We start from the raw sequence: 25,666 nt of genomic DNA, 5'->3' as shown, positions 1-25,666 counted from the left end.
TGATGGACGGTCCTCCCCTTCACTCGTCCACTGGCTGACTCAGATGCAGGCTGCACGTATTGTTGAGCGAATAACACACAATGTGGCCTTTTACTTCCTCACACAATCTTGCACGCTTAGAGCTCAAAGGCCACAAAGTCTGGTGTGTTTCAAAGGCGGTTGAAGGCGAAAAAATATTTCGTAATAAGTGTCATAAGGGTGGCCGTCCTGGGGTGTTTAATAATGGCCATGATGACTGTATTTCTCTGTACCCTGTGGGTGATACTGGCATTTTACGCAACTCACAAGGAAACAAATAGGAAGGACAAGCAAGTTAGACTCCAGTTTGTTCTTTTAATAGAAAAATTTACACATATAAAAAGGTAGAAAACATGTCTAACTGAGAAAAATAAAATTGGTGTAAAAGATGTCATAATGGAATCAGTGTACTTCTTAGGAACAGCATGTACATCCAGAACTGATAAGGGCAAAATGGATATGGACAATTTCCACATTCATCTTAAAACAAGTGTTATTACAGTACTGAGGTTTGCTCACAAGTTGTCTTTTTTCTGGGGACCTTCAACACCCAGTCCTGACTAATTATGTCTGAAACCAGGCACGTCAGTATATGAACTGAAATTGTTACAGATTTCGTCAGCAAAAAAAACATAACCCTGTTTCCAGTATTTTCTTGACTGGCCTTCAAACTGCCACAGCAGCAATGTCACTTACGGGCGCAAAAAGAACCTGTTTCACTGTTTTTAGTTTTGTCTTCCTTTAAGTCAGCTGAGATTCAGCCAGAAGGATGGACTCGACGGACCCTCTCCCCCCCCTGCGCTTCATACCTTGAAGGGGTAGTCCTGTATGTAACGCAGCAGAGGCCTGGGGAGTGGTAGCTGGTCAGTGCGGTCTGAGTGTCTGGTAATGACGAGGCGTGTGAGGTGCTGCAAAGAGGGAAGGCCTTGTGGCTTGTACACGGGTCGCTTCAGTTTTAATACCACAGATGTGTCCTGAACTGTCTGCTGAAAGGGTTTTGAAGGAGCCTCTTGCTCCACCTTCTCCTCCTCTGCTCTCCTCTCCGGCCCCATGTAATGCTGCACCAGGCTGGACACGTTGGGGAAAGATGACAGGCTTGGCCGGGCCGGTGAACTAGAGTCCAGCAGAAACTGTGCACCGCTGTACTGGATCCTTATACTAGTGGGGCCGCGCGCAGTCCTGACCGACAGGGTCAGCATGTACAGAGGGTGGCTGCTGTCCCGCACCAAGAAAGCTCCTTCAGACGCCTCTTGAAGTGCAGAGTGGGCCTGAGCCGCGGTCACAGCTCCCCAGTACCATCCTGTAAACACACAGATTCATGAACATTAGTCACTGAACACTCTGTCCCTTCCGCAATTAAGTGAATTGGCAACTTAACAAAAGCATTTTGTAACTGAAAAATGAAACGTGCCAAGCCAAACGCTGACGTGGCTGGGTTTATGGATTTTCAGGAATTTTACATTTTGAAATTTAGTGGCTGTAAATGTGGGGAAACAAAACACTTTTTTAAGACTGTACCTGAATTTTCTAGATAGCAGAAGTTGCTGGCAATGGCCCGCAAGTCTTTTGTGGGGTCCCATAATGGAGGGGTACTTTGAAGGCAAGGGGAAGGAGGTGCCGTTCCTGCCCGCATGCCCCGATGGGCTTCAGTGGATGGAGCAACGGGCAGTGGAGCTCTAGGTCTGTAAATTAAAATGAAATATATAGTTAACATTTGTTGTATTATAGCAGGAATCCACATCATTTATTATTGGTGGTTTATTCTTTATTGATAAGTAACACGGAGAATAAGAGGTCAATTCACTGTCCAGCTTTGACTTGAGCCTACAAAATGTGAGTTTTCAGTCCTGTTTGTGATTTAATTGTAAAAAAGGTATTTACCTAATTGTTGTGACAAATTGTGTATCACTTGTCTTCTGCTGTTTGCTGATGGCAATCAGGCCAGAACATTTTGATCTCAGTCAAGCTTAAATAAAGGTTATATTTAAAAAGTTATTTATAATGAAAAATATTTGTGTAAAGAAGTTTCTTTTGGAGACCATTTTTAGTCTTAATAAATAGTATAACAGGTCTTTTTAATGGGAATTAGTAGACTTGAGTTAAAGTCTGAGAATACTCATATGAAGACTTTAAATATACGAAACGGTCATTTACGAGGCCATTGATTTTAAACAGCTAGAGGGATATGTTCTTAACACAGACAACAAAGGAGAAAACAAAGAAAGGTCAGCTTACCCTGGTACACAGAGAATCATGCTATTTTTTTAAAATCCTCGGGGCTTAAATCCACTCAGCGTTTCTCTTCTCCAAAAAACAGGACAAAGCTTGGCGTAAAGACGGGAAACACCTTTTGCGAAAGACGCTTTTACATCGGTTTGATGTGAAAATAGGCGACATGAAGAGAGCTCCGCGTATTCCCAAATAGGGTTTGGCGCTGTAGCCTAGTTCATGTAAAAACACCGGGATGTTCAATGAAAACAGTAAAAATTTGACAAAACGAGCGTCAAGGATCAATTCAAAGATCTTTGCGGCAGCGAGGTTGGAGTGTGTTGTCACCAGAGTGGGATTCAAATGTGAGAAGGACACAGTGTAGAGGCTTGGCTTTAAAAATGTACCGTTTCCTAGAAGTCTATTCTGAGAACTCAACAGAGCACCGGCGGCTCTGACGTCATAGCAGCCGCACCAAACGCCGCCGGTTGGTTCGCTCTGTGGCAGCGAACGACTCGTGCTGTTAGATTTATTTATTATTCGGTGTTGGGGTTTGTTTGAACGGTTACATCTCAGGATTACCGCGACAAGCATCGACCGCTTGTATTTTTCTTTGTTTTTGTTTACTTTCTCTGTGGCTCGTCTCTCCCGGCGGCTGCCTTTGCTGAACTGGCGCTCGCTCCCTGGAACCGCGCGGCAGCTTCTCCCTATCCGCTTTCCAGGAATGATTGCTGGGCTGACTCCGCCCCGCCGGGCGGATTTGGCAGAGGCTTCATTCTGGGAATTCACCGCCTCGACATTAAACATAATAGGAATGCACACAGGCCGTTTCCAGTAATATAGATTTCCCTCGGACCCGGTGGAAAAAAAACCCGAGAGGTTTTCTCGGGGTAATTATCTGTCGCTCGACAAAACAAGTTGTTATAGCCTATTGTCGTGTCATTAAACAAAATTAGCTAAGCATAGCCTACATAAAAACAGGTTAAACTCTTTTTTTCAGTTTTAAATGTTTAGTTCACATTTTGTTCCACTTTCTATCCCTGTCTGTTCTAGGCTAGGATTGTGGTGGATTTGTTAAACCATGTGTTTCCAATGGTTATGTCTAATGTTAAGACCTAGAAATGTTGGCCTATTCTATTTTCAATAATTTCTCTCCACTGATAGGCTAGGCCTAGGCTATTTCTTTTACAACGGAATCGAGGAAAACAAGTCAGCTGAATAGCCTAACTTTTGGGCTAAGCTTTTTCAGTAGGCTATACTATCACCATATTGTTATTATTTTATTATTATTATCTGGAACCATTTTGTTCAGGGTCAGAATAAAAATATTTAGGCTTATTCCAGCTGTAAGTCTAATGTGAGCCGTTACGGTCACACACACACAAACCCTTGATAGATTGGAAATAAAGCAACACATACTGTAGCCTATCATACTCATAGCCATATCCAAAGAACCTGCTGATCCCAAATAGGAGCGGAATCTCAACTTTTTCCAAGAAATCCTAAAATGAGCTTCCCTTTCTAAGAAGTCTTGTGGACTTTATCTATCCCTGCTGGGTGCACTTCAACAAATACCTTTTTTCCCTCCTTTAGTTAGAAAAAAAGGAAGATAACACCACCATGATTTTTGTGAAAAATGTAGCTACTTCAATTTATTTATTTATTTTTTAAAGCTGTGCACAGAAAGCCTGAAATGACATTAACCATAACCTTGTATATTTGCAAGATATTATAGTACATTCTTCATGAAGCATTCTCATTCAATGTGGTTTTTGAAGACATGATACACAATGCTTTCCAAATGAAGGATTTCGAGTAATTTATTGAAATCAATGGGGGGGGGGGGGGGCTTTTAGGGGAGACTATGGACAAGATGAGCCATCTGGATGATGTGGTGTGGTAACTGGAGAGCTCTGTACGGGGTACGCGAGGAAATTACCAAGAATTTGTAGATGGAAAGGTACGTACTGTATGAACCTTCCTGGGTATGTTCCCTGTAAGGTCTATTCTTTAAGGCCTATTTTATTTTATTTCACATAGCTGAACATAACTTGATATTTTTGAGTGACTAAATGTGAAAATAACATGCACTCACAACACAATGTTAAAGTGTAAGATAAAATATGGAGAACTGGGAAGGCCCCGCAGTGCACACAAGTCCTAACTGCTGGTATATTTTTATTTGTATTGATTCATCTTCAAATAATTGACTATTATATTCTTTGATATAGTAAGTCAACAAATTGTAAAAAGAAAAATGCTTTTCAACAAGTTACAAAGAGTGACTTAGTAAAATGTCTTATTTTGTTTGACAAACTGTCAACTCCCAGGATGTTCAGAACCTATCATGGAACACAAACATTAACTACAGATTTCATTAAAAAGAGTTTACACTGTCTCCATGTTTGTTTGGTCTTTTTTCATATTGTTAAATTCATTCGGTCAATTCTTGTGATTGTGCTGCTGCTCATTTTGAGAATAAGATTACAGTTGCTTGCTGCTGCTTTTTTCTGCAAGCGAGGAAAGGTCTTTGGAGCAAGTAAGTGGAAGTACATTTACAACACAAGAACACATTTGAGATAAATTCCACCATATTTTGGATGCATTTGTACTTATTACGCCAATACATTTATTCATCGGAGTAACTTTGAAAAGTCAGATTATTAATCCAAAGGAAGTATAATTGACTAATTAATTATGATTGATTAATGTTTAATGGATTAATATGCCGGTCAGAATATATAGTAGTTAAAATCAGATCTACCTTTACTAGCTGCAACTTCAAAGTGACGTGTATTAACAATTATAATACAATAATGTACTGTATATTTTTTTCTTTAATGTGACATTCTGCATGATGCATATTATTACTTTTGGAACATCAAGTATATTTTCATGCTTATACTTTTTTTTTTTTTTTTACTGACATTTCAAATGTAGGAGTGGTAAAGAAGACAAACCACAAATTATTGTTGTTCAATTAACAAGTTGTTGTTCATATTCTTTTCATAAAATGGACACTATACTGTCTTCAGAAACTATTCTCCGAAAGTCTTTATGTTCATTTTCTGTTTTCCAAGATCTTTCTGTCTCGCCACCTCTGTACACTTTGTGTACTAATCACCTCCAGCTGTGACACACTACTTCTTTCCATCATGCATTTGACTGCAGTCTGGTGCCTCTCAGCACCGCACACCACATATTTGCATGCTGATATCTTGAATAGACTTAACTTTTCATGTGTGAACATGCTGCATACCCAGAGCTTACTAAGAATTAGTGAGGGAGTGATGTTTGGGACACAATGAAAAGCATTTGTCCTCTTCCAACAGGGAGAAGAAAAAACAAGTGCTTTTCCAGAAGATTCGGGGAAACGCTTTAATTGCCTGGAATCAGCAACATAAATCTATTCATTGTGTGTTTAGAGAGAAATCCTTGTTCATCAGCAGAGCTTTGTTCTCGGGGAACGGGCCTGCAGAGAACTGCTGAGCGAGGCTCTCCTACAATAATGAGATTATTTGAAAACTTTGATAAGATTTTAAAATATTAGTTATCTTGTGTTTTAAGAAACAAAAAGCATAATGTGCATATTCTGTTGCTGGGCTTCATGTTTAAAATGTCACAATAATTTTTATCAGCATCTCTCTGTGTGATATGGTTGTCGGTTGGACAGTCAGTCTGGTTGGTACAACACTCTGGTTCAGGCTATACTATCTTAACAAATATGTGAATTGCCATGAAAGTTAGCACAGACTTTTATGGTCCCCAGAAGCAGGCGCCTGCACAGATGGGACCCAAGGGGGACTTAAGCCCCATGCCTTTGTTATCCATTAAAAAACAAGGCAACACTTTACAATAAGGGTACATTAATTAACTGTTAGTTAATGCTTAATTAAGGCTTAATAAGCATTTACTGAGCATTACCTAACTGTTAATGAAGTTAGTAAATACTTAATAAACATTAACTAAGTAGTAACTAACTGTTATGCTTAGTTTATGCTTAACTATGCATTAGTTAACGAAGCATTAACTAACCGTTATTAACTAAGCATGAACACTTACTTAATGCTTAATAGGAATTAACTACGCATTAACGAAACCTTAATGGCATTCATTTAGCATTAACTAACAGTTAATTAATGTTCCCTTATTGTGAAGCGTTACTAAAAACAATAAAGTAGGTATTTAGGATTTGGTTGTTATTTCCTCTTTTTTAACTTCTGTTTTACTTGCTAGCATTCAAGCTAGTCTTATTTACATTCAAATATTTCACTATCATGCAGGGCAATTTACAATTATGCAATTCATTTCTGAAGCAGATTAGTCAGATCTGTGGTCCACTCGTGAAATAATGTGTTTCAGTATAACATTAACAGATCCCATGTTATGAACAAAGTGTGGGATTATGGATAACAGCTGTGTACATCATCAGGGTGGGAATAGTGCATGTTGGTGGGGTTAGTGTATGTCTGTGAACGGCCCTACCCAGAGAGTTCCTCCAACGGACTTCTCCTCTAGTGCCACCATTAGATTGACATTTGTAGTAAAATGTCTCAAACATGATTGGATGTCATCCATGTTTTTCAGTTCCACTTAAAAAAAAACCTTCACATATATTTGATGTGTAAGCACAATATCATTCATGGGGATTTAGAGGTTAGAAAAGATAAACCACGCCAACACGCTACACAACATTTTGTAAACATTGATGAACAGTAGCATTGTCATGGTGAGACCCTGGCATGGCTGTCATCCTGTTCCAGTAATGAGCAACACCATACCCCAATAAAACAAACCATAAATCTACCTAATCAGCTTAACGTTTCTTAGCCAACCCACGAGCCTTATGACCAATTATTTGCAGGAGCAGCCCCTCTACTGTGCGCGCACATCATTAGCACTAATCTTGAGTTTTTGTAGTCCAGTTCCTCACAGGCTGAACACTATACAGAGGCCAGTTGAAGACAGTTTACGATATCCACACAGACTGATCTCACCCCTGAGGCAGCTTGAAAACAAATTCCAGGTACTGTGCATTAAAAAGAGCTCTTACCAGTTACAATAAGCAATCTTTTTACCAATAATCTTAATTTGTTGATGAAGCCATGGTTTCAAATTTGTACTGTAAATTCTGAGTACACTGGCCACAACTCCTGAACTGACTTCCAGGAAACTGAGTCAAGACAGTGCAGACTTTCAAACACTGCAACCGCACAGCACTCCAGCTGTTTGCCTGATTTAAAACCTCTTTCTCTGAGATCGATTCATCCCATGTCCCTCCTATCTGACAGGAAGTGCCTCCATGCATTAAACATTGCATGCTGTATAAAAATACACACATCTGTACAAACAAGGTCTAATACCACAGTATAAACAAGATTTTATTTAGAATTTCCTTTCATATTATTTTTTACATTGTTGATACAAAACTTGTATTGGCGGCTAGACACGAGGACTGAAACATTCAGTACAAGTCTAAGTGCTTTAAGAAGTTTGGAAGACCCAGACGGCTTAGCTTCAGAATACCAAGGCCATCTGTCTGGGTTTCAGCCTAAATCTTTTTTATAATGGAGGAAGTCATCACGAAAAATGAATGATTGTGTTGTTTTACTCATGTCTTCTTCATCAAAAACATATTTGTCACATAGCACAAGTGTTTCAGTACACAAAAGGCAGAGGAAATCCATCCCGTTAGTGGGTCTGGGGTAAATGTGGAGTGCTGGATCTGAAAATTGGACAGGAGAAATGTCTCCATCGGCCTCTAGCTGTCCTGCATGGTCCCTCCTGGCCCCTTAATGAGACGCTTGTGTCCCCTCTTTCCTTTGGGGCCGCGGGGCTTAGCGAAGGCTTGTTTGTGGGCGTGCTGCTTGGGATGGACCTCGTCGTACAAAAACTCCTCCGTCAGTTCGTCTCCATCATCAATCTCCAACTGAAAAAAATGAATAATTTTAAAGCCGGCAGGTGGACAAAATGTAGTTAGCCTATCCCCTGAAATGTATTAGATACAGCTCTCCATGCTGTTCAAGAAAATTCTGACAGAGAACACTGGTTTTATTTTTATTTTTAAAATTAGTTTGAATATATTGAGTCTAAAAGCCCACTAAGCACGCATTTAAAATACCCATAATGTGCAAAAACACAGAGAACATCACTGTTGTGATCTCAAATAACCCTGTATAAATCTTTGTTGTGTGAATTGCTAAATCATCCATCCATCAGGTACCTTTTTGGCAATTTCCAAATGGTAATCATTCTCAACTCCCTCCAGTAGTCGACTTTTGCAGCTTGAATACAACATCCGCTCCTTGATACTACAGCTGTATCCAGGCATGGAGTATATGAATACTGCAAAAAAGGGAAAGAGAAGATGATTAAATAAGAAATGTAAGGACTGATTCAATGTTGGTATATATCAGATGTTGGAAACTAGGGGTCAAAAAAATGCTAAGATGTCAATGCTAAGGTCAATACATATGTGGGCGTTACTAGATGATTAAAGTGTTAAAATGGAAAATAAACAAACAATTATGTTTATTGCTAAATGTAGCTTTTGTCTAGAGAAATTCTAGACACTTTCACCACTTAGGGCTTATGAAAAATCTTAAAATAAAATAAACAGAGAAGGAAAATCTAAGTTTGGTTGAACTTGTTTTTTACTTTATTTTTCATAGTTTGTAACACCAAAGTGGTATGTAAAAAATATTCCATTTAGATGGGACATATATAAAGCATCACAACCAGGTAAGGAAAAAAAGGAATGAAAACAAATAAATGAAGACAGCTCAATATTTAAATTATAACATGTTGAACTCCCACAGCACGTCATAAGTAATTATTGCTTGATTTAAAGGGGGTCACTAAACAAAACGGTTGGAAGCCCCTGACGCAAGTGATTGTCTGAATGCTTGTTCATCTTGCACAGATGTTAAAAGGAGGATCAGTGACTCACCCACAGACTCCAGATAGTCTCCTTCGTGGGAGTGCTTATAAAGGAAGAAGTGGTATCTGGGAGTGTCTTTGGGAACTCTGTGGGGCAATTCTCTGGTTTCTGTCGGGTTAAAGTGGACCAGCTCGATCGTCTCCTTCTCTACATCCAACCTCTTAAACACAACAATAACACAGTTTACAGTATGCAGTTCTCTCAAAGTCAAATGCCTAAAGTCTTCCTCATATATCTGCACCCCTGACACCAAACTGCTGAGGCTCACCAGTTGTATGTAGTTGATGTGTTTTTGGGCGAGTTGCTGTAGGGCTCTCTTAGCCGTCTCCTGCAGTGGGAAAGCGATGCCCTGAAGTGTCTGGTGCTTACTCTCCACGCTGATCTCTGTCGTCACCTGCAGGGGGCGGCAAGCAAACACCAAACTCTTTCCAAGAAACGTATTCAACTTAGGGAACATCCAAAAATGTGTTTAATGGGATAAGAAGTGTCTTCCCCCATCCACAATTCAAATGAAATATACACATACAGTAAATAATATATAAACATACCTGTTTGACCCGGCCCTGAAAAAGGAATCACATCAGAAAGTTACACTTCAAATAGAGGGACAAGCTTGGCGCGTGCAATATTTACAACACCCTCGAGGTCAGGTTGACCTTTCACCTCGGTGATTTTGATCCTCTGGAGCTCCTGCTCAGCCAGTGTGAGAGGGGCAGGACCTGAGCAGGAGGAGACATGACGCTGGTAGCCCAGCAAACAAACGTCCTCCTAGTGTTGCAAGCAAAACACAAGGTTTTTTATATAGGCAGCTCAGGACAAACACCTTTAGAATGCCACATTAGTCCAAACACACAATCTTTTATAGTTAAATGAATTAAACCAATACTTACCTCAGCTGTGCCAAACAACTCAAACTTCACATGGCCACCGCCAAACTCTTTTTTTACTGTGGCACGGGTGGCAGCGTACAACATCTTTTGTTTCACCTGCAAATGGGAAAAATATATGTCATGTGTAATATATGGCAAATGTTTTCAGGAAGGATTGAATTTGAAACAGAATTGCAACAATGTTTTAAAACAACCTGAAGAAACAGACAGATACATTGAAGTGGGTCAAAAAGGTTACAAGACAGATTTGAAAGGAACATGCTTCGATTAGACCTCTTAACCCCGATGACTTCATAACTCTAATGATATCATCAGATTTATATTCAGCTTTTTTGTATTTGAAAGCCTGTGTTACAAACTACTTCTAAATTGCATTATGGGAAATGCAGCATGTGTGGCACGTGACCCTTGCTGGGTCTAACATATTGATTGACCTTAAAGGTGGAATCAGCTATCCTAGTCCAGTGAATATCTCCTCACTGTCAGCTACCTGCCTGTACTGTGTGTGTGCACTTAAAAAAAATCTGGTGTTAACAATACACATCCTAGTCTCTGTAGATGGGTATGTAAACAAAGGGAGTTGGACCAACATATCAACACTTCTCCAGCAATCAGCTGCAGGCAGCATCTGTGACGTGGACAGGTAGATAGTGATGGCGACTGTTGGCCAGGCGTGTGTGTGTGTGTGTGTGTGTGTGTGGCTTGAGGATTTGGTACACCATGCGGACCAAGTGGGGCATACCGGAGACTGGTCAGGAGACCACGATATGAAGATCCACTCGTAGCCCTGTGCATTCTGGGAGTCAAGGCGGTAGAGGATGTAGCAGGGATCCTCGTCGTCAAGGAGAGGAAGCAGGAAGTGATCATAATCCTCTTCCCAGCTCTCCTCAGGCTCTCTGTAGGCCCCCAGCACCAGCTGCTCTGAAAATCAGACCAGTACTCATCACATACCTTCCCCCACCACTCACATGTAACATGGCCTCTGCAGAGCACATCGGCACAGACAGTGGGAATTTGATATCGTCTACAGTCATGGGCTGTGATGATGTATCGACGAAGGAGGATAATTTAAATCTGATTATAAAAAGCAGGTGTAAGGCCTACTGTTGAATATTTAGAGAAACAATGTAGGATGAAAGAAAGAATGAAAAGACAACAAAACATTACTCCCAACATTGTCAAAAAAAAGAAGACTTGCAAAAAATTAAATAAAAAAAATATTATTATTTTTTTATTAAAGTGCAGAGTAATAGAATGTCTCATCTATAAATTGTCAGCAAAAAATGAAAATGCTCCCTATACTTTTCTAAATCCTGTTTAGATGCCTTATATCTTTGTTTTGTGCAACCAACCTTAAACATCTACATTATTAATGTTGCAGTCTTATAAAATAGCAAAAAGCACCAAGTCTTCACATTTTAAAAGCTATAATCTGAAAACATTTGGCACTTTGTCTGCTTGATTATCAAAAAATTTGCTGACTGATTAACCCATTGATTGATTGTTTCAGTTATAGAGTGCCAACCATCAACACTGTCTCACTGCCTCATGTGTAAATCTCTCTTAGCTGAAGTCTCTCTTAAAGAGTCCATAAGGTCCCCCTGTTCGCCCATGTCTCGCTCCACACACTGATGTGAGATGGGCAGAGTGTTAGTGGGTCAATTGGTTAAAAACAAAAGTACCAGATAAGTACAGGATAATGTTAAAAGCTCCTAATGGAGCTGAAAACAACAACAAAGCAATCCAACCCCCCAACAGCTTAGCCTAAGGAAACACACAAAACATCCCCCTAAAGTCTCATGTCCTTGCGGGGTGCAGGGGGATTTCCTGACTGTCTCTTGGGGCGTGTTGCTATTCTGAGAGCCACAACACATTCCAGCTCTGCACACACACACACACACACACACACACACACACACACACACTCCATGTTAGTATACAACTTTCTGTAAATGACTCTCTTTATGGTTTAAAGTGTTTGTTCCCCATAAAGTTTCAAACATAGTTATAAAAACTACACTATATCTACACTATCAGAGGACAGTTGAGTGAAAGGAAACACACTGAGCTTGCACACCGAGCCAACAATGATGAAATCAGCCAGAATGATCTTGTTTCTCTTATGACATTGGAACAAATGTGAGTGTCACTGGGCAGCAGCAAGCCACCATGTCAAGTCACATGCCGCTCAAAATAGTCAAGTGACGCCTGGGGAAGATCACAGTGCTTCAGTAAGGAAGTAAACCAGACCTGACGGCCATGTTGCCTTCTGTCTCTGTGGCACTGTCTCTAATGACATCAATCCTCCTAGTATGAGATCACATATTCTCCATACATGATAGCCTGCAAAGATGGCCCCCAAAAGGCATCTGGCATGGAATTAGATTACAGTTGGTCAGACACCAAAACAAGATACAAACACATCACGAAAACATCATTCCACCTCCATGATCTGCTTCCAAAAACCTGTTGCCTCATGGCCTATTTTCCTGCTCAGCTGGTACACAGAGCGTCTGTTCTCATGCAGCTGATGCAATTCCCCTTTCCTAGAAGCTACACAAATGTTGTAGCAGTGGTTGGTCAACTTTTGTTTTTGTTTGTGACCCCCTTCATACCAAGCTACGTCTACATGTGATGACGGGGCACACAACACTATCAGAGTCTGAAAATGATTCTTGAGTCAGGCCCCAGTTTCCAGCCATTAAACTCATGTCACAATGTTAAGCATTTGTTTTTCTACAAAGAATGGAAACCCAGTGACCCTTTCAAAAACCCAGAAGGCAGTTCAGCAACATTCACTGTTGCTGAAACAATCTGGATGGAAAATTTAATTTAGACTGACAATAATAAAGATTTGAGCCAGAAATAACATGTCCTTATTCAATTTGTATGATATGAACTATTTATAATGAAAAAAAATAATTAAATATGTATTTCTATTTAAATAGCTGTTTCATACAAAACTACTTAAAAGTTGCTACTTCATACATAAATAAAATATATTTCATCCACATCGCTTTTTTTCCTTTAAAGACAGACTCGAAAGTAAGAGTAATAGATGAGAGGCGTAAACTTGGTATTTTTCTTTTCATAAGCTGCTTTTGTGTGAATAACTTTTTGAAGGCTGATAAAGTTAGACTTTATCAAACTAAATTGAAGTGTTTAAGAGGGGGGAAATTAAGCAAAGACTAGAAAAGAGACTTCACACTTTAAATACATTTGTGTGGCAGAATTTTTGATTAAAATATTTCCTACCCCAGAAAGCATGCTGTGACCTCTTGGTTTCATCTCACGGCACGTAGAGAGGGTCCTGACTGCCCCGGTCGGAAACTATTGGTCTATATTTAAGAGCAAAGTGTTTCGAGCTCACTGCTTTGAAAACTTTATGAGCCACATTAAGGCCTCTCAGCCATGTTTCAAGTCTAGGAAATTAGGTTGTAAAGCAGTAGTTTCAAACCTGGGGGTCAAGACCCCTAACATGGTCCAGAGAAAAATCAGAGTGGTCACCATATTATTCAAGGGATTAGAATAGAAACTTTTTTGTACACAAAATGTTTCTTTTCTGAGATTCACATTTATTTTAGACTTTCAACTCTTAAGGCTCAGTGTTAATACCTTTCACTTCTCAATGCAAATTTTAAAGGGTTACAACTCCACATTTCTGACAGAGGATGCATTAGGAACTTCTTTTTCAAGTAACTTATTGAATGTCAATTTGTAATGGAGACAGTTTCCCAATAGATTAAGTAAAATGGTGGGTTAAAGCAATCCACCTGCCATATGCTATGAATTAAATGAACCAACATTAAACACACTGTAATACACAAAACTAACAACGTGGATGATTTATACTTTACACCTGATCCCCATTTCTGACTGCTCGACCGTCCGGGGTCACTCACCATCTTGGATGCGCACCTTGATGAGGCGCACCCCTCCACCTCTCGCCCTGGCCAGGAACTCCCTCAGCTCTGGCGTCACCACTAGTGCGAGAAACATGGCGGGTGAGCAGTCTCTTCCTCCTGCCTAGAGCTGTAGCAGGGGTGTCAAGAGGCAGAGGAGCAGCTACAGGGCAAACTCAAGCTCCACAGCAACAAAGCCCAAATATTAAGTCCAGTCAAGAGACGCTAAATTCCAACCCAATGTAATGTCCTTTAGAAAAATATCCTATGCCTTAGATGGTTTAAGTACTGATCAGAGTAGCGAAAAAGAGCGCTGAGTGTGTCTGGACTTGTCGAGAGAGTGTGATAGTGTGAGAAGGGACATTGGCATCGCTCATGTAACTAGGACAGTATCATGTGCACACAGAGGGAACCTGATCACCTCTCCCAAATTTAGCTCTGAGTGGCTGAGTGTCCAGCCCCTGGTACTGGCTTGTGAAACCACACCGTAGGACCAACCATGGAGAAAGAGATTGTGACGAGCAACCCTAATTTCCAAACTTTGAGCCAAGAACCATTAAAGTCATGTATTGTGACAATTTAAGGCTGCAAACTTGTAAGATCTTCAAAGGTGTTTTAAGAATAACAAATCAATAGGAATTTGGGCAAATGTGGGAAAACCGCCATTTCTTCTACTATACAAAAGGAGCAGATTTGACTCTGAAAGTTTGCACAACATATTCAACTTTGTTGATTTCTCAACGTACTCCACACATGACAACTATGGTCAACAGATTGTGTAAGATGTCCCTTCTTTCATGAGTCACCTGGCCAACCCAAGACCATTTTCCCAATCTAAGATCAACACATTTATTTAGGCTTTGTTATAACTCCCGATTTAAACTATACCATAAACTGAAGTGAAACCTTCATGTGAAAATACACTAACTAGAAATTAAAAAGTTAAATTTAATATTTTCATGAGTGAAAACATTCTGTATTTCAAAAAAAAAATTATTAAAATCTTCCAGAAGTGTAATAAGAATGTGATGCATACAGCAAAGATAATACCAAATTGAATGAGGACAAAAATATATATAAAAGAAAAAAATTTCAGTACGTTTTAGAGGGATTAATTATTTTAAAAATGAACAGTGGTTGAATCGAATAAATATTTCTTGTGCAATAAGGAAAGTACAAAGAGTAAAAAAAAGTTTGACCGACAATATCTTAGAAAAAACAAACAATTTAATGTTAAATAGAAATATAAAAAAGAATAGACAAATGATCTATATCTGCAAACTACTTATTTACAATTTATATTTAATAGGCTGCACAGAGCTGGTTGTTCTGACCCCTGCTGGTCACTTCCTCCGACAGAAGCCTTGTCTTCACTTTGCCTTTCATCAGTCATCGATGGTGGGGAGCCAGAAAGCCTGGAAAATTTGGTAAAGAGGAGTCATTGGGTGTAGTAAAGCAACGCAATAACAAAACTGTGTATTAATGCAACCAAAAAGGTGAAGTTTATTTTACAACTTAAACGGCCAGCGTGTTTAAAAACGTAATGCAGCTTCAAAAGTAAATCAGCGAGGGAGCTACTTTCAGTCCAAACTCACCATGTTGGAGCAGGCACTTGCAAACGTCATGAACTTGGGGTTGAACTGCAAACAGGTGATGGGTCCTGTGTGCTTCCCGTCTAATAGAGCCACCTTCATGCCACTCTCTGCATTCCACACGTGGATCTTTCCGTCCTCAGAGCCTGAAACATTTGGACAAACATAGAAAAAATATTTGATTCAAACTTCATCAAATCCTTCACTCTTAAAATAATGGTTATCTATGGAAACATTTCAGATTAGTTGGCGAGCTACAGAGCATTCTATCTCTTTTAAATACACAAAATGTTTCCTAAGTAGCATCACTTGGATTTAGAAATTGATTTAATTAAAGGTGAAATCGCTCTTTATTCATACAGTAATCACTTACATGATGTGCGCGTTTCATAAAGCCAATCTCTTAGTCAGCTGCTCTGCATGTAATAAGCAATTAAACTTTATGTAGTATCCCGAAATTGTAACCAATCACAAGAGAGAAAGCTACAAACCGACACCTGTCTCACTCATGGTCTCACTGCCGGTGCACGCCAGAGCGACACATGGGTGAATGTTTATGCGCCTACAATGGCGGAGCAGGTAAAAATCCTTCCCAATGTCTGTTTTGATGGTTTTGATCATGTTTTATCACACATGGATCTGAGATGATGCTAGATAACTTGCTGCATTAATGTGGTGACGTAGGGACGAGCGAGGGGACTGCTAACTGCAATAACTGACAGGAAGTTAGCTAAAAGAACCATTCCGCTTACAGCATCTTTAATCAACTCATTCCTATAACTTATGGCTTTAGCATAATTTAAAACCTCAACTGGCTTTTTAATATATGTGATGAAGTTAAAACCTTATTGTTGTGAGCAACCTTAACTTACCAATCATAACAAACTGAGAATCCGGAGTGAATGATGCCTCCAGTGTGACACCTTTACTGTTGTTGTAGCCCTGTGGTAAAAGGAACATACAAGGAATTATTTTGTGCAAACTAATATCAAAATAATGAACAGTTTGTTTGGAAGTTTTCAGATCCACATTCATTTTTAAAAACCTGTATGATCAGTAATCAGTAACTGTTTTAATTTGGATCAGTTTGTAATTTTCACTATACACACTTACACCTAACGGTGCATCTTTTATGTAAAGCAAGCAATGAAAGCATCCACACATAGCAAGTGAGAAAGAGCAGTCCCTTACCCCAAAGGAATGTATTACAGCGCCCTTAAAAGCATCTAAGATGCGAAGGGCTCCGCCATTTGTAGATAGAAGAATGAGTTTCCCGTCATTGCTAAACTTGAGTCCTGTCCATTCGCAAGTCCGGTCATACTGCAGCTTGAAGGTTGCAAATGGACCCTGTTGAAAAGAGGGATCATGAATATGTTGCCACAAACCAATTTACTTCAAACATCATGAATGTTCTCTCTAAATAACAAAAGAACACTATAACAATTCTTACCTTGTCAAATGAGCGAAGATCATAAAGCTTAACCATCTCTGAATTTATTCCGGAGGCAAAAATGAGGCCTTCTGGATCAAAGGAGCATACTGGTTTGCCCTGCAGGTGCATCAGACCCTAACATTTAAACAAGACATGAGGTCAGTATTGGTTATATCCTTCTCAAATTTAATATAATTAATAACATATTAGTGCAACACTAATGAATACACCTCACATTAAAACTAAAAGTACTCACTTGGCAGTTAGGCGACCGCAAATCCCACAATCTGATCGTTTTATCTAATGAACCAGAAATAAACGTGTCGTCCACAGGAGACATGGAGAGAGATGTCACTCTGATCACAAAAAAATAACAAACACAAGAGAAAAAACATGAGACCACAGGTACGCACAACTTAAGACTTTAAATCAAATTAGGGAACAGACAGACCAGCGTGAATCCAGCCCTCACCTCTTGTTATGGCCAGGAAAGTAGCGGATGTATTTGTTGTCATGAAGGGACAGGTACCGGATAGTATCTTCAAGAACAACAACAAAGTTACATCATACAACATACATGACACAACAGCAAGAAAGTAGCTCAAAACAATGAAGTTGATTTATAGCAGGTGTGACGAGATGACTCGACCGTGGGCAAGGCAGTCACTTGTACAGTTAGCTCCTGTATGGGGCAGAATCACAGACCCTCAAACTGTACAAACAACTACCTCAGACCAAAGTGAGCATTGAGACGCATGCCATCCAGCAGTGGTCCATGGGGGTATGGCATCATGTAAACATCAACCACTGGCCAACAAACAGTCCAAAAAGTAAAAAAAAATAATGAGTCAAGAAAACTTCAATGTTGACTTCCCTGCATTACAGTTAGGCAAATCAAATGTCTGGATGTATATGAAAGCATTAGCTGAGTCCAACAAATACCTCTACTTGTTCAGCCGAATGCCTCAATATTATTTATGTCCAGACACCTTGTTATAATTGGCTGCATTGATTCACAAAACATTTTCACCATGAGGATAAATTGAAACATGTTCATGCCACGTTACACAAACTACCAACAAGTATTTGTGCATAAACATACCATCGATTTTGTTGGAACTGTAGACCACAGTGTTTGCAGCATGTGTGTATCTGATCAAATCCACGCCATACTTTTTACTGTAGAGAGTCCTCTTGGGTCTGCCAGAAATCAGACGTAAGGGTGAAAAAAAGAGAAACAATGAGTGTATCATTGAGTGAAGAATCACTCAATGATATTACAATCTCAAAAGGGGTGAACCAACCCTGAGGCACTGTTAGAATTATTAGCATTTTTAATCATAGATAATCTTGGATCAACTGATTGTGATAAATTCATTATTTACAAGTTAGTAGCAGCACTGTTCCACTAATAAAATGTCTCCATCAACTAAAACTTGCACCGATAATAGCCTTGTTACAGCTTTTTAGCAGATTAGGCCTACTTCCAACAATTTGCACATGACTTTAGAAACAAGAAGTTGCTTTAATGTTGCAGTTATTTTCTCAAACTGCATGCACATATACTACATCTCACAGAAAATGCTGCTGAGTATCATCGCAACGCAGCAGGCCTCGCTAGCTAGCATAGCAAATAGCTAACGTCAAAAACAAGAGGAAAATAGGCAAAACCCAACAACTTACTTTCCCTCTTGGCAGTCGTACAAGACTAAGGAATCGTCGTCGCTGCTGGAAATGATTGTTTCTCCGTTTGAGCTGAAGTCGAAGCAGTTAATTTTGTCTGAGTTTTCTCGAAACACCTTAGCAACTCTGAAGCTCCGCAGCACATTGTCCGTGAGCTTCATGATGGCCTCTCTGCGTCCGAGGGGGAGCAGGCCCTCGTTTTACTTTGACTTGGCGCACAGATGTCACTAAGGGTAATTCGTGTATAGAAATATATTTGCATGAACTGCAAATGTTGCAAACAGTTCCTTTAAAAGAAGTATAGTTCAAAAAAGGCGAAAAAAGCCCGCCTATGATACTTCTGATCCACGGGAGCGCGGGGGGAGGGAAAAGCACCGCCCTCGCTCGGTCACGCGCATATTCCCAATCAGGCACGCGCTGACGCGCATCGGTCGGAAGTCACACGAGAGTGTTAGGATTGTCGCGATAGTTGCAACTTGGTTGTAAACAACAGTAATAACGTTATTCGGTTATTCCCAATCCCTTCAAACTATAAAGAAATCCATTTACAAATGTACAATAAATCTATTCTTTAAAGCTAAAGTGCGTAACTTCTGTTGCCCCTCAACACAATTCACATTATGGATTTTTCAAACTGTCTAGCTAATAGCCTGTAATACAAATTTTAGTATTTCTTAGTACATTTGTTGCCTATTTTATCATATGAAGAAATATTTGGGGAAAACAAAAAACCTAACACGCGCGCGCGCGCACACACACACACACACACACACACACACACACACACACACACACACACACACACACACACACTTTACTTTCCTGCAGAAGCAACTTCAGCATAATATTTTGCTCGTGACTGTCTCCATCGACTCTGGATGTAATGTTGGCCTATAGTAGCCTATGTATGTAGGCAAGCTCTTTTATGGTCTGAACATGTGTTAGCAGCCCCTCCAGTCGAGCACTTTCTGACACATTTAGCAGCTTGAGTTTGTCAGCCTGCTGTTTTTTTCTGACACACCTTTCAGGTTTTTCTCCTGGCAGCAAAATGGACGCAGAAGGAGAAAATAACAGAAGGAGTTTTGTCCTCAGAGGCAGGGAAGTCTGAGGTACGTATGAACAAAGAGGTTATGAACCTGAATCGACTTTAGCCCGTGTGTTGTTCAATCTCGACAAATGTATAGCGTACGAACGTTTACTCGGCTAGAGTAAAGATCGATGGTGGCCATGGTAACGCATACATTCGGGCTCGTGAAACGTCACACTGTTCGGGCTCGCGTCGGTTTAAAATTGAATCCATATCAGTGATAGGTCACCTATCAACACTATCACTGATATAGGTCACCTAACACTGATCAGTGATAGGTCCATGGTAAGTGGAAATGTTTCATTAAACCTTGGCCGCCATTTTTGACCTGTGTAGATTACCAACCGAGACAAAATTGCACGAAACTATTCTCAAAATATTAAACTCGTTCATTACGAGTTATGACGAATACACTGGTGGTAGTCAATGTTCCCCCATTGGCTAAACACTTGTTTAAAATATAATCATTTTTGAGTTTATTATGCACTGTAGCCTAGGGTAGGCTAGAGATTAAGAGTCCCCCTCTTATTATCATGAGTAAACATTTTCGGCTAAATGAATTGAGAAATAATTGGCTAACAGGCCTAGATAAAAATAACCAGATGGGGGTGTTTGTTTTTTCACCATTTTGTGTTTTAAACTAGGCTGCAGCATGAAAGGGTCCAAAGTCTATCAGATAGTATAGCCTATGCCCATGAAGTTCACCACTGTGTCCAAAGTTAAACCAGCGCTGACCTAACTTTTCCTATCACTGAGCCCTATTTTCAAACACCTACAGAGAGCAAATGCACTGCTGTGTGGTCAGTGGTCCATTCAAGTAAATCATTACACACAGGGTACACAACTGTCAGTCTCTGATCAGATTTCTTGCTGCACTGCTGGATTGCTAAACTGTAGCATACTGCGCACACAACAGGTTCACTCCACGCCACTTCATTCCACTGGCTCTAATATTCATTCACAAACTTTAAGGTAAGCAACCTTGTGCTCCAGAAAGCAAAGGTTTAAAGGGAAGAGTGTGACTAATGGTGAAACTATTATTTGTCAGGTTTTGCTATTGAAAAACAGAAGTTGGCAATGGTCTGTGCATTTCCTACTCAATGCAAGTAGCAAAAATAACAACAGCACCACACCAGTGTAATCCTGTTGTTTTCAGATATGACTGTAGTATTTTGAATGGTTAGTTATTTGATGGAGGTTCTTGCGTACAATGATAACTTAATATACAGCTGAACTTCTGATTCTTTATTCTTCTATTTGTAATTAACTGTAGAATATCTGACTTTGTCCTTTCTGCACATTTTCACATCATAAATGTGCATCTTTGAAAAATTGCATGCTTTTGTGGCAACTGTCTTAATAAACTATGCTTTGAATTTTTAATCCCTCAGGCAATTCTGGCTCAGACTCACTGAACTGTCCATGGCTCGTATTCTCTCCTTGTTCCAGCCTCAGCCTTTTCTGGCCCTTGTGGGCAGGAGAAAACCTCTGTTGTGCAAAATGTCAATGGACTCACGGGCACGCAAGGTGTTTGCAGCGGCAGTGGAAGCTGTGCACCCAGACACCGTGGTCCGGCAGAGTATAGAGCGCAAGGACGACACGGTCATAATTGATGGTCACAAATTCAAACTCAAACACAACCTGCACTTGGTGGGCTTTGGTAAAGCTGTACTGGGTATGACTGCAGAGGCAGAGAGGATTATGGGGGATCACTTAGTGAAAGGAATAATAAGCGTGCCACATGGGATTCAGCAGACATTACAGCAGCATGGGAAAGGGTAAGCAAAAGCCTCAAGGATGTACACAACTTAAAAGTTTAATGCTTGTTGTCAACATCCCTTTTTGTCAAATTCAGTGAATATCTGCTCACGACCCGCTACTGTGTGTACATGCTGAAAAAACTAATCTGGTGTTAATACACAGCCTAACCTCTGTAAATACATAAGTAAACAAAGGCGCCACACAGGCTAGCAACATGCCTGTATACAGAGCCTAGGTTGTGTATTAACACTGGATTTTTTCAGTGCACACACACAGTACACACAGGTAGCGAATCGTGAGGAGAAATTCACTGATTTTGACAACAAACATTCTTCAGAATCGCTGACTCCACATTTTAAAGTATGACACAAACAAATGAGATTAAGATGGATTATAGAATGTCCCTTCTTTCCATCATAGCCATTTACTGTTAAAAGAAAACAGTTGCATCAAAGTAATGGAGGGGGCTAAACACAACTTGCCTGACGCTGACGCCCAGAAGGCAGCTGAAGAGATCAAGGAGTTAGCAAGTGGACTGACGGAGAAAGACCTGCTGCTTGTACTAATTTCAGGTGAACATATGTCTTCTCTTGTTGCACTTCCTTTAGAAAATAAAATGTAAATCTCTTAATACAAGATTGGGACACTATGTCTAGGTGGAGGCTCTGCACTACTACCTGCACCCATCCCGCCTATCTCGTTACAAGAGAAGCAGGACGTTACCCGCAAACTTGCAGCTGCTGGTGCCACCATTCAAGAGCTGAACACTGTGCGACGTGCCCTGTCCTTGTTAAAGGGTGGAGGGCTAGCTCATTGTGCTCACCCTGCCCAAGTAACATACCTTTTTTTATTTTTTTTTATCAGTTTTTTACTGCAACATTAAAATAATTCCAGCATTTACTAATGCATTTAACTCCTCTAATCACTTCTTCACAGGTGGTTGCTTTGATATTGTCCGATGTAATTGGGGACCCTTTAGACTTGATAGCCAGCGGACCCACAGTGCGTGCTGAGGTGTGGCCTGAAGAAGTATTGACAGTTCTTGAAAGTTACAATCTGTTGAACTCCCTACCGGCCTCGGTAAAGGATGTTCTTGGCAGACCAAGTCCCCGGTGGAGGGAGAATAAGGAGGAAGCTGACACACCGGGACATGTTCACAATGTTGTGATTGGCTCCAACAGCATTGCCCTGCAGTGTGCTGGCCGCCGTGCCCGAGAGGTAGGTTTCCGCCCTGTCGTGCTGGCACCAGGCGTGTGTGGCGATGTGAAGGCAGTGGCCAGACTTTACGGCCTCCTGGCCCGCTTTGCCTGCTCTCCAGAGGAACCTCCTCCAGAGATTGCTGCTGAGGTGCTGAGGCTGGGGCCCGACGTAGGCGTGGAGAGCTGGGACCTCTGCCGTACCATGCAGGTCTTGGGTGAAGGGCGCGCAGACGGATGGGGGGCCTTGTGTCTCTTAGCTGGCGGGGAGCCCACCGTGGAGCTGACAGGCAAGGGTCGAGGGGGTCGAAACCAGGAGCTGGCTCTGAGAGTGGGACTGGAGCTGAGAGAAATGCAGCTCCCGCCCAACGGTCCCGTCTTCCTGAGTGGGGGAACTGATGGTCAGGATGGACCGACTGAGGCAGCAGGGGCCGTCACTGACGGGGGGCTGTGTGAAGAGGCACGAGCACAGGGGCTGGACGTCGACAGCTTCCTCACCAACAACGATTCTTACACTTTCTTCTCACGTCTTTCTGATGGGCAACGCTTACTCGTACCTGGCCTTACCTGCACCAACGTGATGGATGTGCACATGCTACTTATTCCACCCATTCCCATTAATATGAGTTAATGTCAAGTACACAAAATGAAATGATCAAAGTCCAGTTGATCTGGATAAATAAAGTTCCATATCAAAACATAATGTGCTTTTTTCAACTCTAGACATTGTGTGCTTATTATACCTGTGAAACTTTTAGCAAATCTGCATGAAACAATAATATAATTACTATATTAAAATGTCACTAGTTTTGTTATCAGTATCAAGGTTTCAGCAGGAAACAAAAAGTTTATGGTGGACAGGCTGAGAACATTTTCTGCAACCTAGCTCTAGCAGTCGGAAGTCTAGCAAAGCCAGACCAAACTACAGCTAATTGAATGGTCTGGAAACACGCTTTATCGTTTTGAGGATTGGGGGGGAAACTGGGCTGGCCTGTTTTAATTTCTTTAAACCAATCACAATAGTCTTGGTGGCGCTAAGCCCAGGAAGCCGCAAGGTGTCCTTTAAAAATAGTGCAATTTGGTGCCGACAATGGACTTATTATAAAAAGGTGCCGACCAAAACCCTATGTGTGTGTGTGTGTGTGTGTGTGTGCAGCAACTATATGAGCCAAGACAAGTGAAAATATCTCAGTGGACTTAGGCGCATGTGCAACTGAAACAGGTTCACTCTGGAGCCCGAGCTTGAGTAATTACATAGTAGTATTTAATTTGTGGAGATGTATTTTAACTTTGATACAGGACTTTGCTGTGAGTCAGTGTTGGATTTCTCTTTTAATAAAACAAGAAAGTCAAGGGGGGTGAATTTTTTAAACAGGCAATTCTGTATATATTTATATATGCACACACTGCTCCATCCTTACATGTTAAAACACTTTGGTTTATAAAACTTCATAAAAGACATGAATGACTTCATAGATCTGGCCACTGCATAGTTAAAAAAAAAATCCTTCAGTCATTAAGATAAGGTACAATTATATTTTTCTTGATCATGGTCAGTGGAAAATGTCATGTCTGCTATCTCAACTATGTAAGCATTTGCTTTTTTTTAAACACAAACCCATCAACATCTTTCACATTATGTACTGAAGCCTCTTGAGAAAAAAGCAAACAGATCAATGTAGATACTTATGCAGAGTTAACTTCTCTGCAATGGCCATTGTTGACTGGCCAACTTATCTCACAGCACTATATAAATAATTCCGTGGGTATCAGTGTGTGACACTGTTGGTATGCATGAAAAATCACAACAGATGACTCCAAGCAGTTGCCAGAAGGTGTTGCATCTTGAATGTACTTGATGTATTAACAGGCAAACTTGAGGGTGTATTCAATGTCTCTGGAGCAAACTGTCCATCACTCACTGGGATCAAGTCCAAAGTCTCAACACCATTGACCTTTGTTAATCTCGATGAGTCTTCAGGGGCTCTCCTGCTCTGCTTTCCCTGAAAGAATAACACAATGATGCAATTGCATTAGATATATTAGCAATAAATGTTGCAGCTTCATTTGAGAGAACATAAATGCTAAATTTTACTTTCCAACTACAGGCCGTCTCCTTGGATGTTCACTCATTAGAAGGCATGCATAAAATAATTTCTATCTTCTGCACTAAATGTAATCCATCCAAAAGTGTTAGAACACAGAACATCTTGAGGGGGATAATCTACCCATTTTAAGCGACATGGGTGCTCGCTCGGACACCTACCATCCACTCAGGTGAGGCGCTGTATCAGGTGTCCCCCCATTCTGTCCGGTTCCTAAACGTCAACAGACACATATTGAAGCTAACGCGGTTAGCACTGTTTTAGCAATCATTACGGTTGAGGTCGAAGAAAACTCACCTTGCCGATAATACATATCGTTCACTGTGTTCCCGTAGAATTTCCACGCAAAGTGGATAGCAATGAGACTGAAAATTAACCAGCTGAGAAGTATTTTGAATAAACAGACTCTCATGTCGTTAGCGAGCCAGTCGTCCACGAACTCGGAGAGGAACGACAGGCAGCTGTCAGCGATGCGGGACAAAAACTCAAAATCCCACGGTTCCTCCATTGTGACCGACTATCAAGCTTAAGTGAAATCAAAGGGGGTAACTCTTCATGCGATGGGTAATTTTAAAAACATCACCTTTTAGCTGGGTAACGTGCGGCATCCTAGTCGCCATTTGTAACGTTTGTATCATCAGCAGGGAGGGAGGATTGAGGAAGCGGACGTGACGTATACGCATCGCAGCGCTGCTTGTTTACGACGAGAAACATCCTTCAAATAAATAGAAATATCTCTTCTTTATTCACAAATTATTCTTTCTTTTTTTCCAGGACGGATATTGATTAGAACTGTTACCGCTGAAGATCCAACCAGTATTGCTGGATAACAGGAAAAATAATAGGCCTAAC

At 40.6% G+C, this 25,666-nt stretch overlaps 5 protein-coding genes across 5 annotated transcripts; 1 reads left to right on the top strand and 4 right to left on the bottom strand.

The window, feature by feature from the left end:
• Positions 1 to 820: 820 nt before the first annotated feature.
• Positions 821 to 2,624, bottom strand: LOC307248963 (cytokine-inducible SH2-containing protein-like). Its single transcript, XM_080025532.1, has 3 exons — positions 2,254 to 2,624; positions 1,537 to 1,700; positions 821 to 1,318 (listed from the first exon to the last, which is right to left on the bottom strand). The coding sequence occupies exons 1-3, from the start codon at positions 2,271 to 2,273 to the stop codon at positions 822 to 824; spliced, it is 681 nt and encodes a 226-aa protein (XP_079881658.1). The 5' UTR covers positions 2,274 to 2,624; the 3' UTR covers position 821.
• A 5,015-nt stretch (positions 2,625 to 7,639) lies between these two features.
• Positions 7,640 to 14,072, bottom strand: twf2 (twinfilin actin binding protein 2). The gene is made up of 9 exons (XM_080025795.1): positions 13,959 to 14,072; positions 10,799 to 10,977; positions 10,057 to 10,152; positions 9,830 to 9,934; positions 9,715 to 9,729; positions 9,435 to 9,560; positions 9,176 to 9,326; positions 8,450 to 8,571; positions 7,640 to 8,155 (listed from the first exon to the last, which is right to left on the bottom strand). The coding sequence occupies exons 1-9, from the start codon at positions 14,053 to 14,055 to the stop codon at positions 7,988 to 7,990; spliced, it is 1,059 nt and encodes a 352-aa protein (XP_079881921.1). The 5' UTR covers positions 14,056 to 14,072; the 3' UTR covers positions 7,640 to 7,987.
• A 1,030-nt stretch (positions 14,073 to 15,102) lies between these two features.
• wdr82 (WD repeat domain 82) lies at positions 15,103 to 19,032 on the bottom strand. Its single transcript, XM_080026268.1, has 9 exons — positions 18,666 to 19,032; positions 18,085 to 18,182; positions 17,455 to 17,521; positions 17,239 to 17,338; positions 17,001 to 17,117; positions 16,742 to 16,897; positions 16,423 to 16,492; positions 15,554 to 15,696; positions 15,103 to 15,373 (listed from the first exon to the last, which is right to left on the bottom strand). Exons 1-9 carry the CDS (start codon positions 18,824 to 18,826, stop codon positions 15,344 to 15,346), a joined length of 942 nt encoding a protein of 313 aa, XP_079882394.1. The 5' UTR covers positions 18,827 to 19,032; the 3' UTR covers positions 15,103 to 15,343.
• A 473-nt stretch (positions 19,033 to 19,505) lies between these two features.
• Positions 19,506 to 23,388, top strand: glyctk (glycerate kinase). Its single transcript, XM_080025448.1, has 5 exons — positions 19,506 to 19,774; positions 21,144 to 21,530; positions 21,934 to 22,085; positions 22,170 to 22,345; positions 22,450 to 23,388. Exons 2-5 carry the CDS (start codon positions 21,175 to 21,177, stop codon positions 23,338 to 23,340), a joined length of 1,575 nt encoding a protein of 524 aa, XP_079881574.1. The 5' UTR covers positions 19,506 to 19,774; positions 21,144 to 21,174; the 3' UTR covers positions 23,341 to 23,388.
• A 682-nt stretch (positions 23,389 to 24,070) lies between these two features.
• On the bottom strand, positions 24,071 to 25,445 carry tcta (T cell leukemia translocation altered). The gene is made up of 3 exons (XM_080026492.1): positions 25,112 to 25,445; positions 24,976 to 25,027; positions 24,071 to 24,712 (listed from the first exon to the last, which is right to left on the bottom strand). The coding sequence occupies exons 1-3, from the start codon at positions 25,320 to 25,322 to the stop codon at positions 24,670 to 24,672; spliced, it is 306 nt and encodes a 101-aa protein (XP_079882618.1). The 5' UTR covers positions 25,323 to 25,445; the 3' UTR covers positions 24,071 to 24,669.
• Between the last annotated feature and the right edge of the window lie 221 nt (positions 25,446 to 25,666).

Source organism: Ammodytes marinus (assembly GCF_949987685.1).
Source record: "Ammodytes marinus genome assembly, chromosome: 4".
NCBI classification, from domain to species: domain Eukaryota; kingdom Metazoa; phylum Chordata; class Actinopteri; order Uranoscopiformes; family Ammodytidae; genus Ammodytes; species Ammodytes marinus.
Note: the sequence above shows the minus strand (reverse complement) of the source record. Positions and strands in the feature narration are given on the sequence as shown.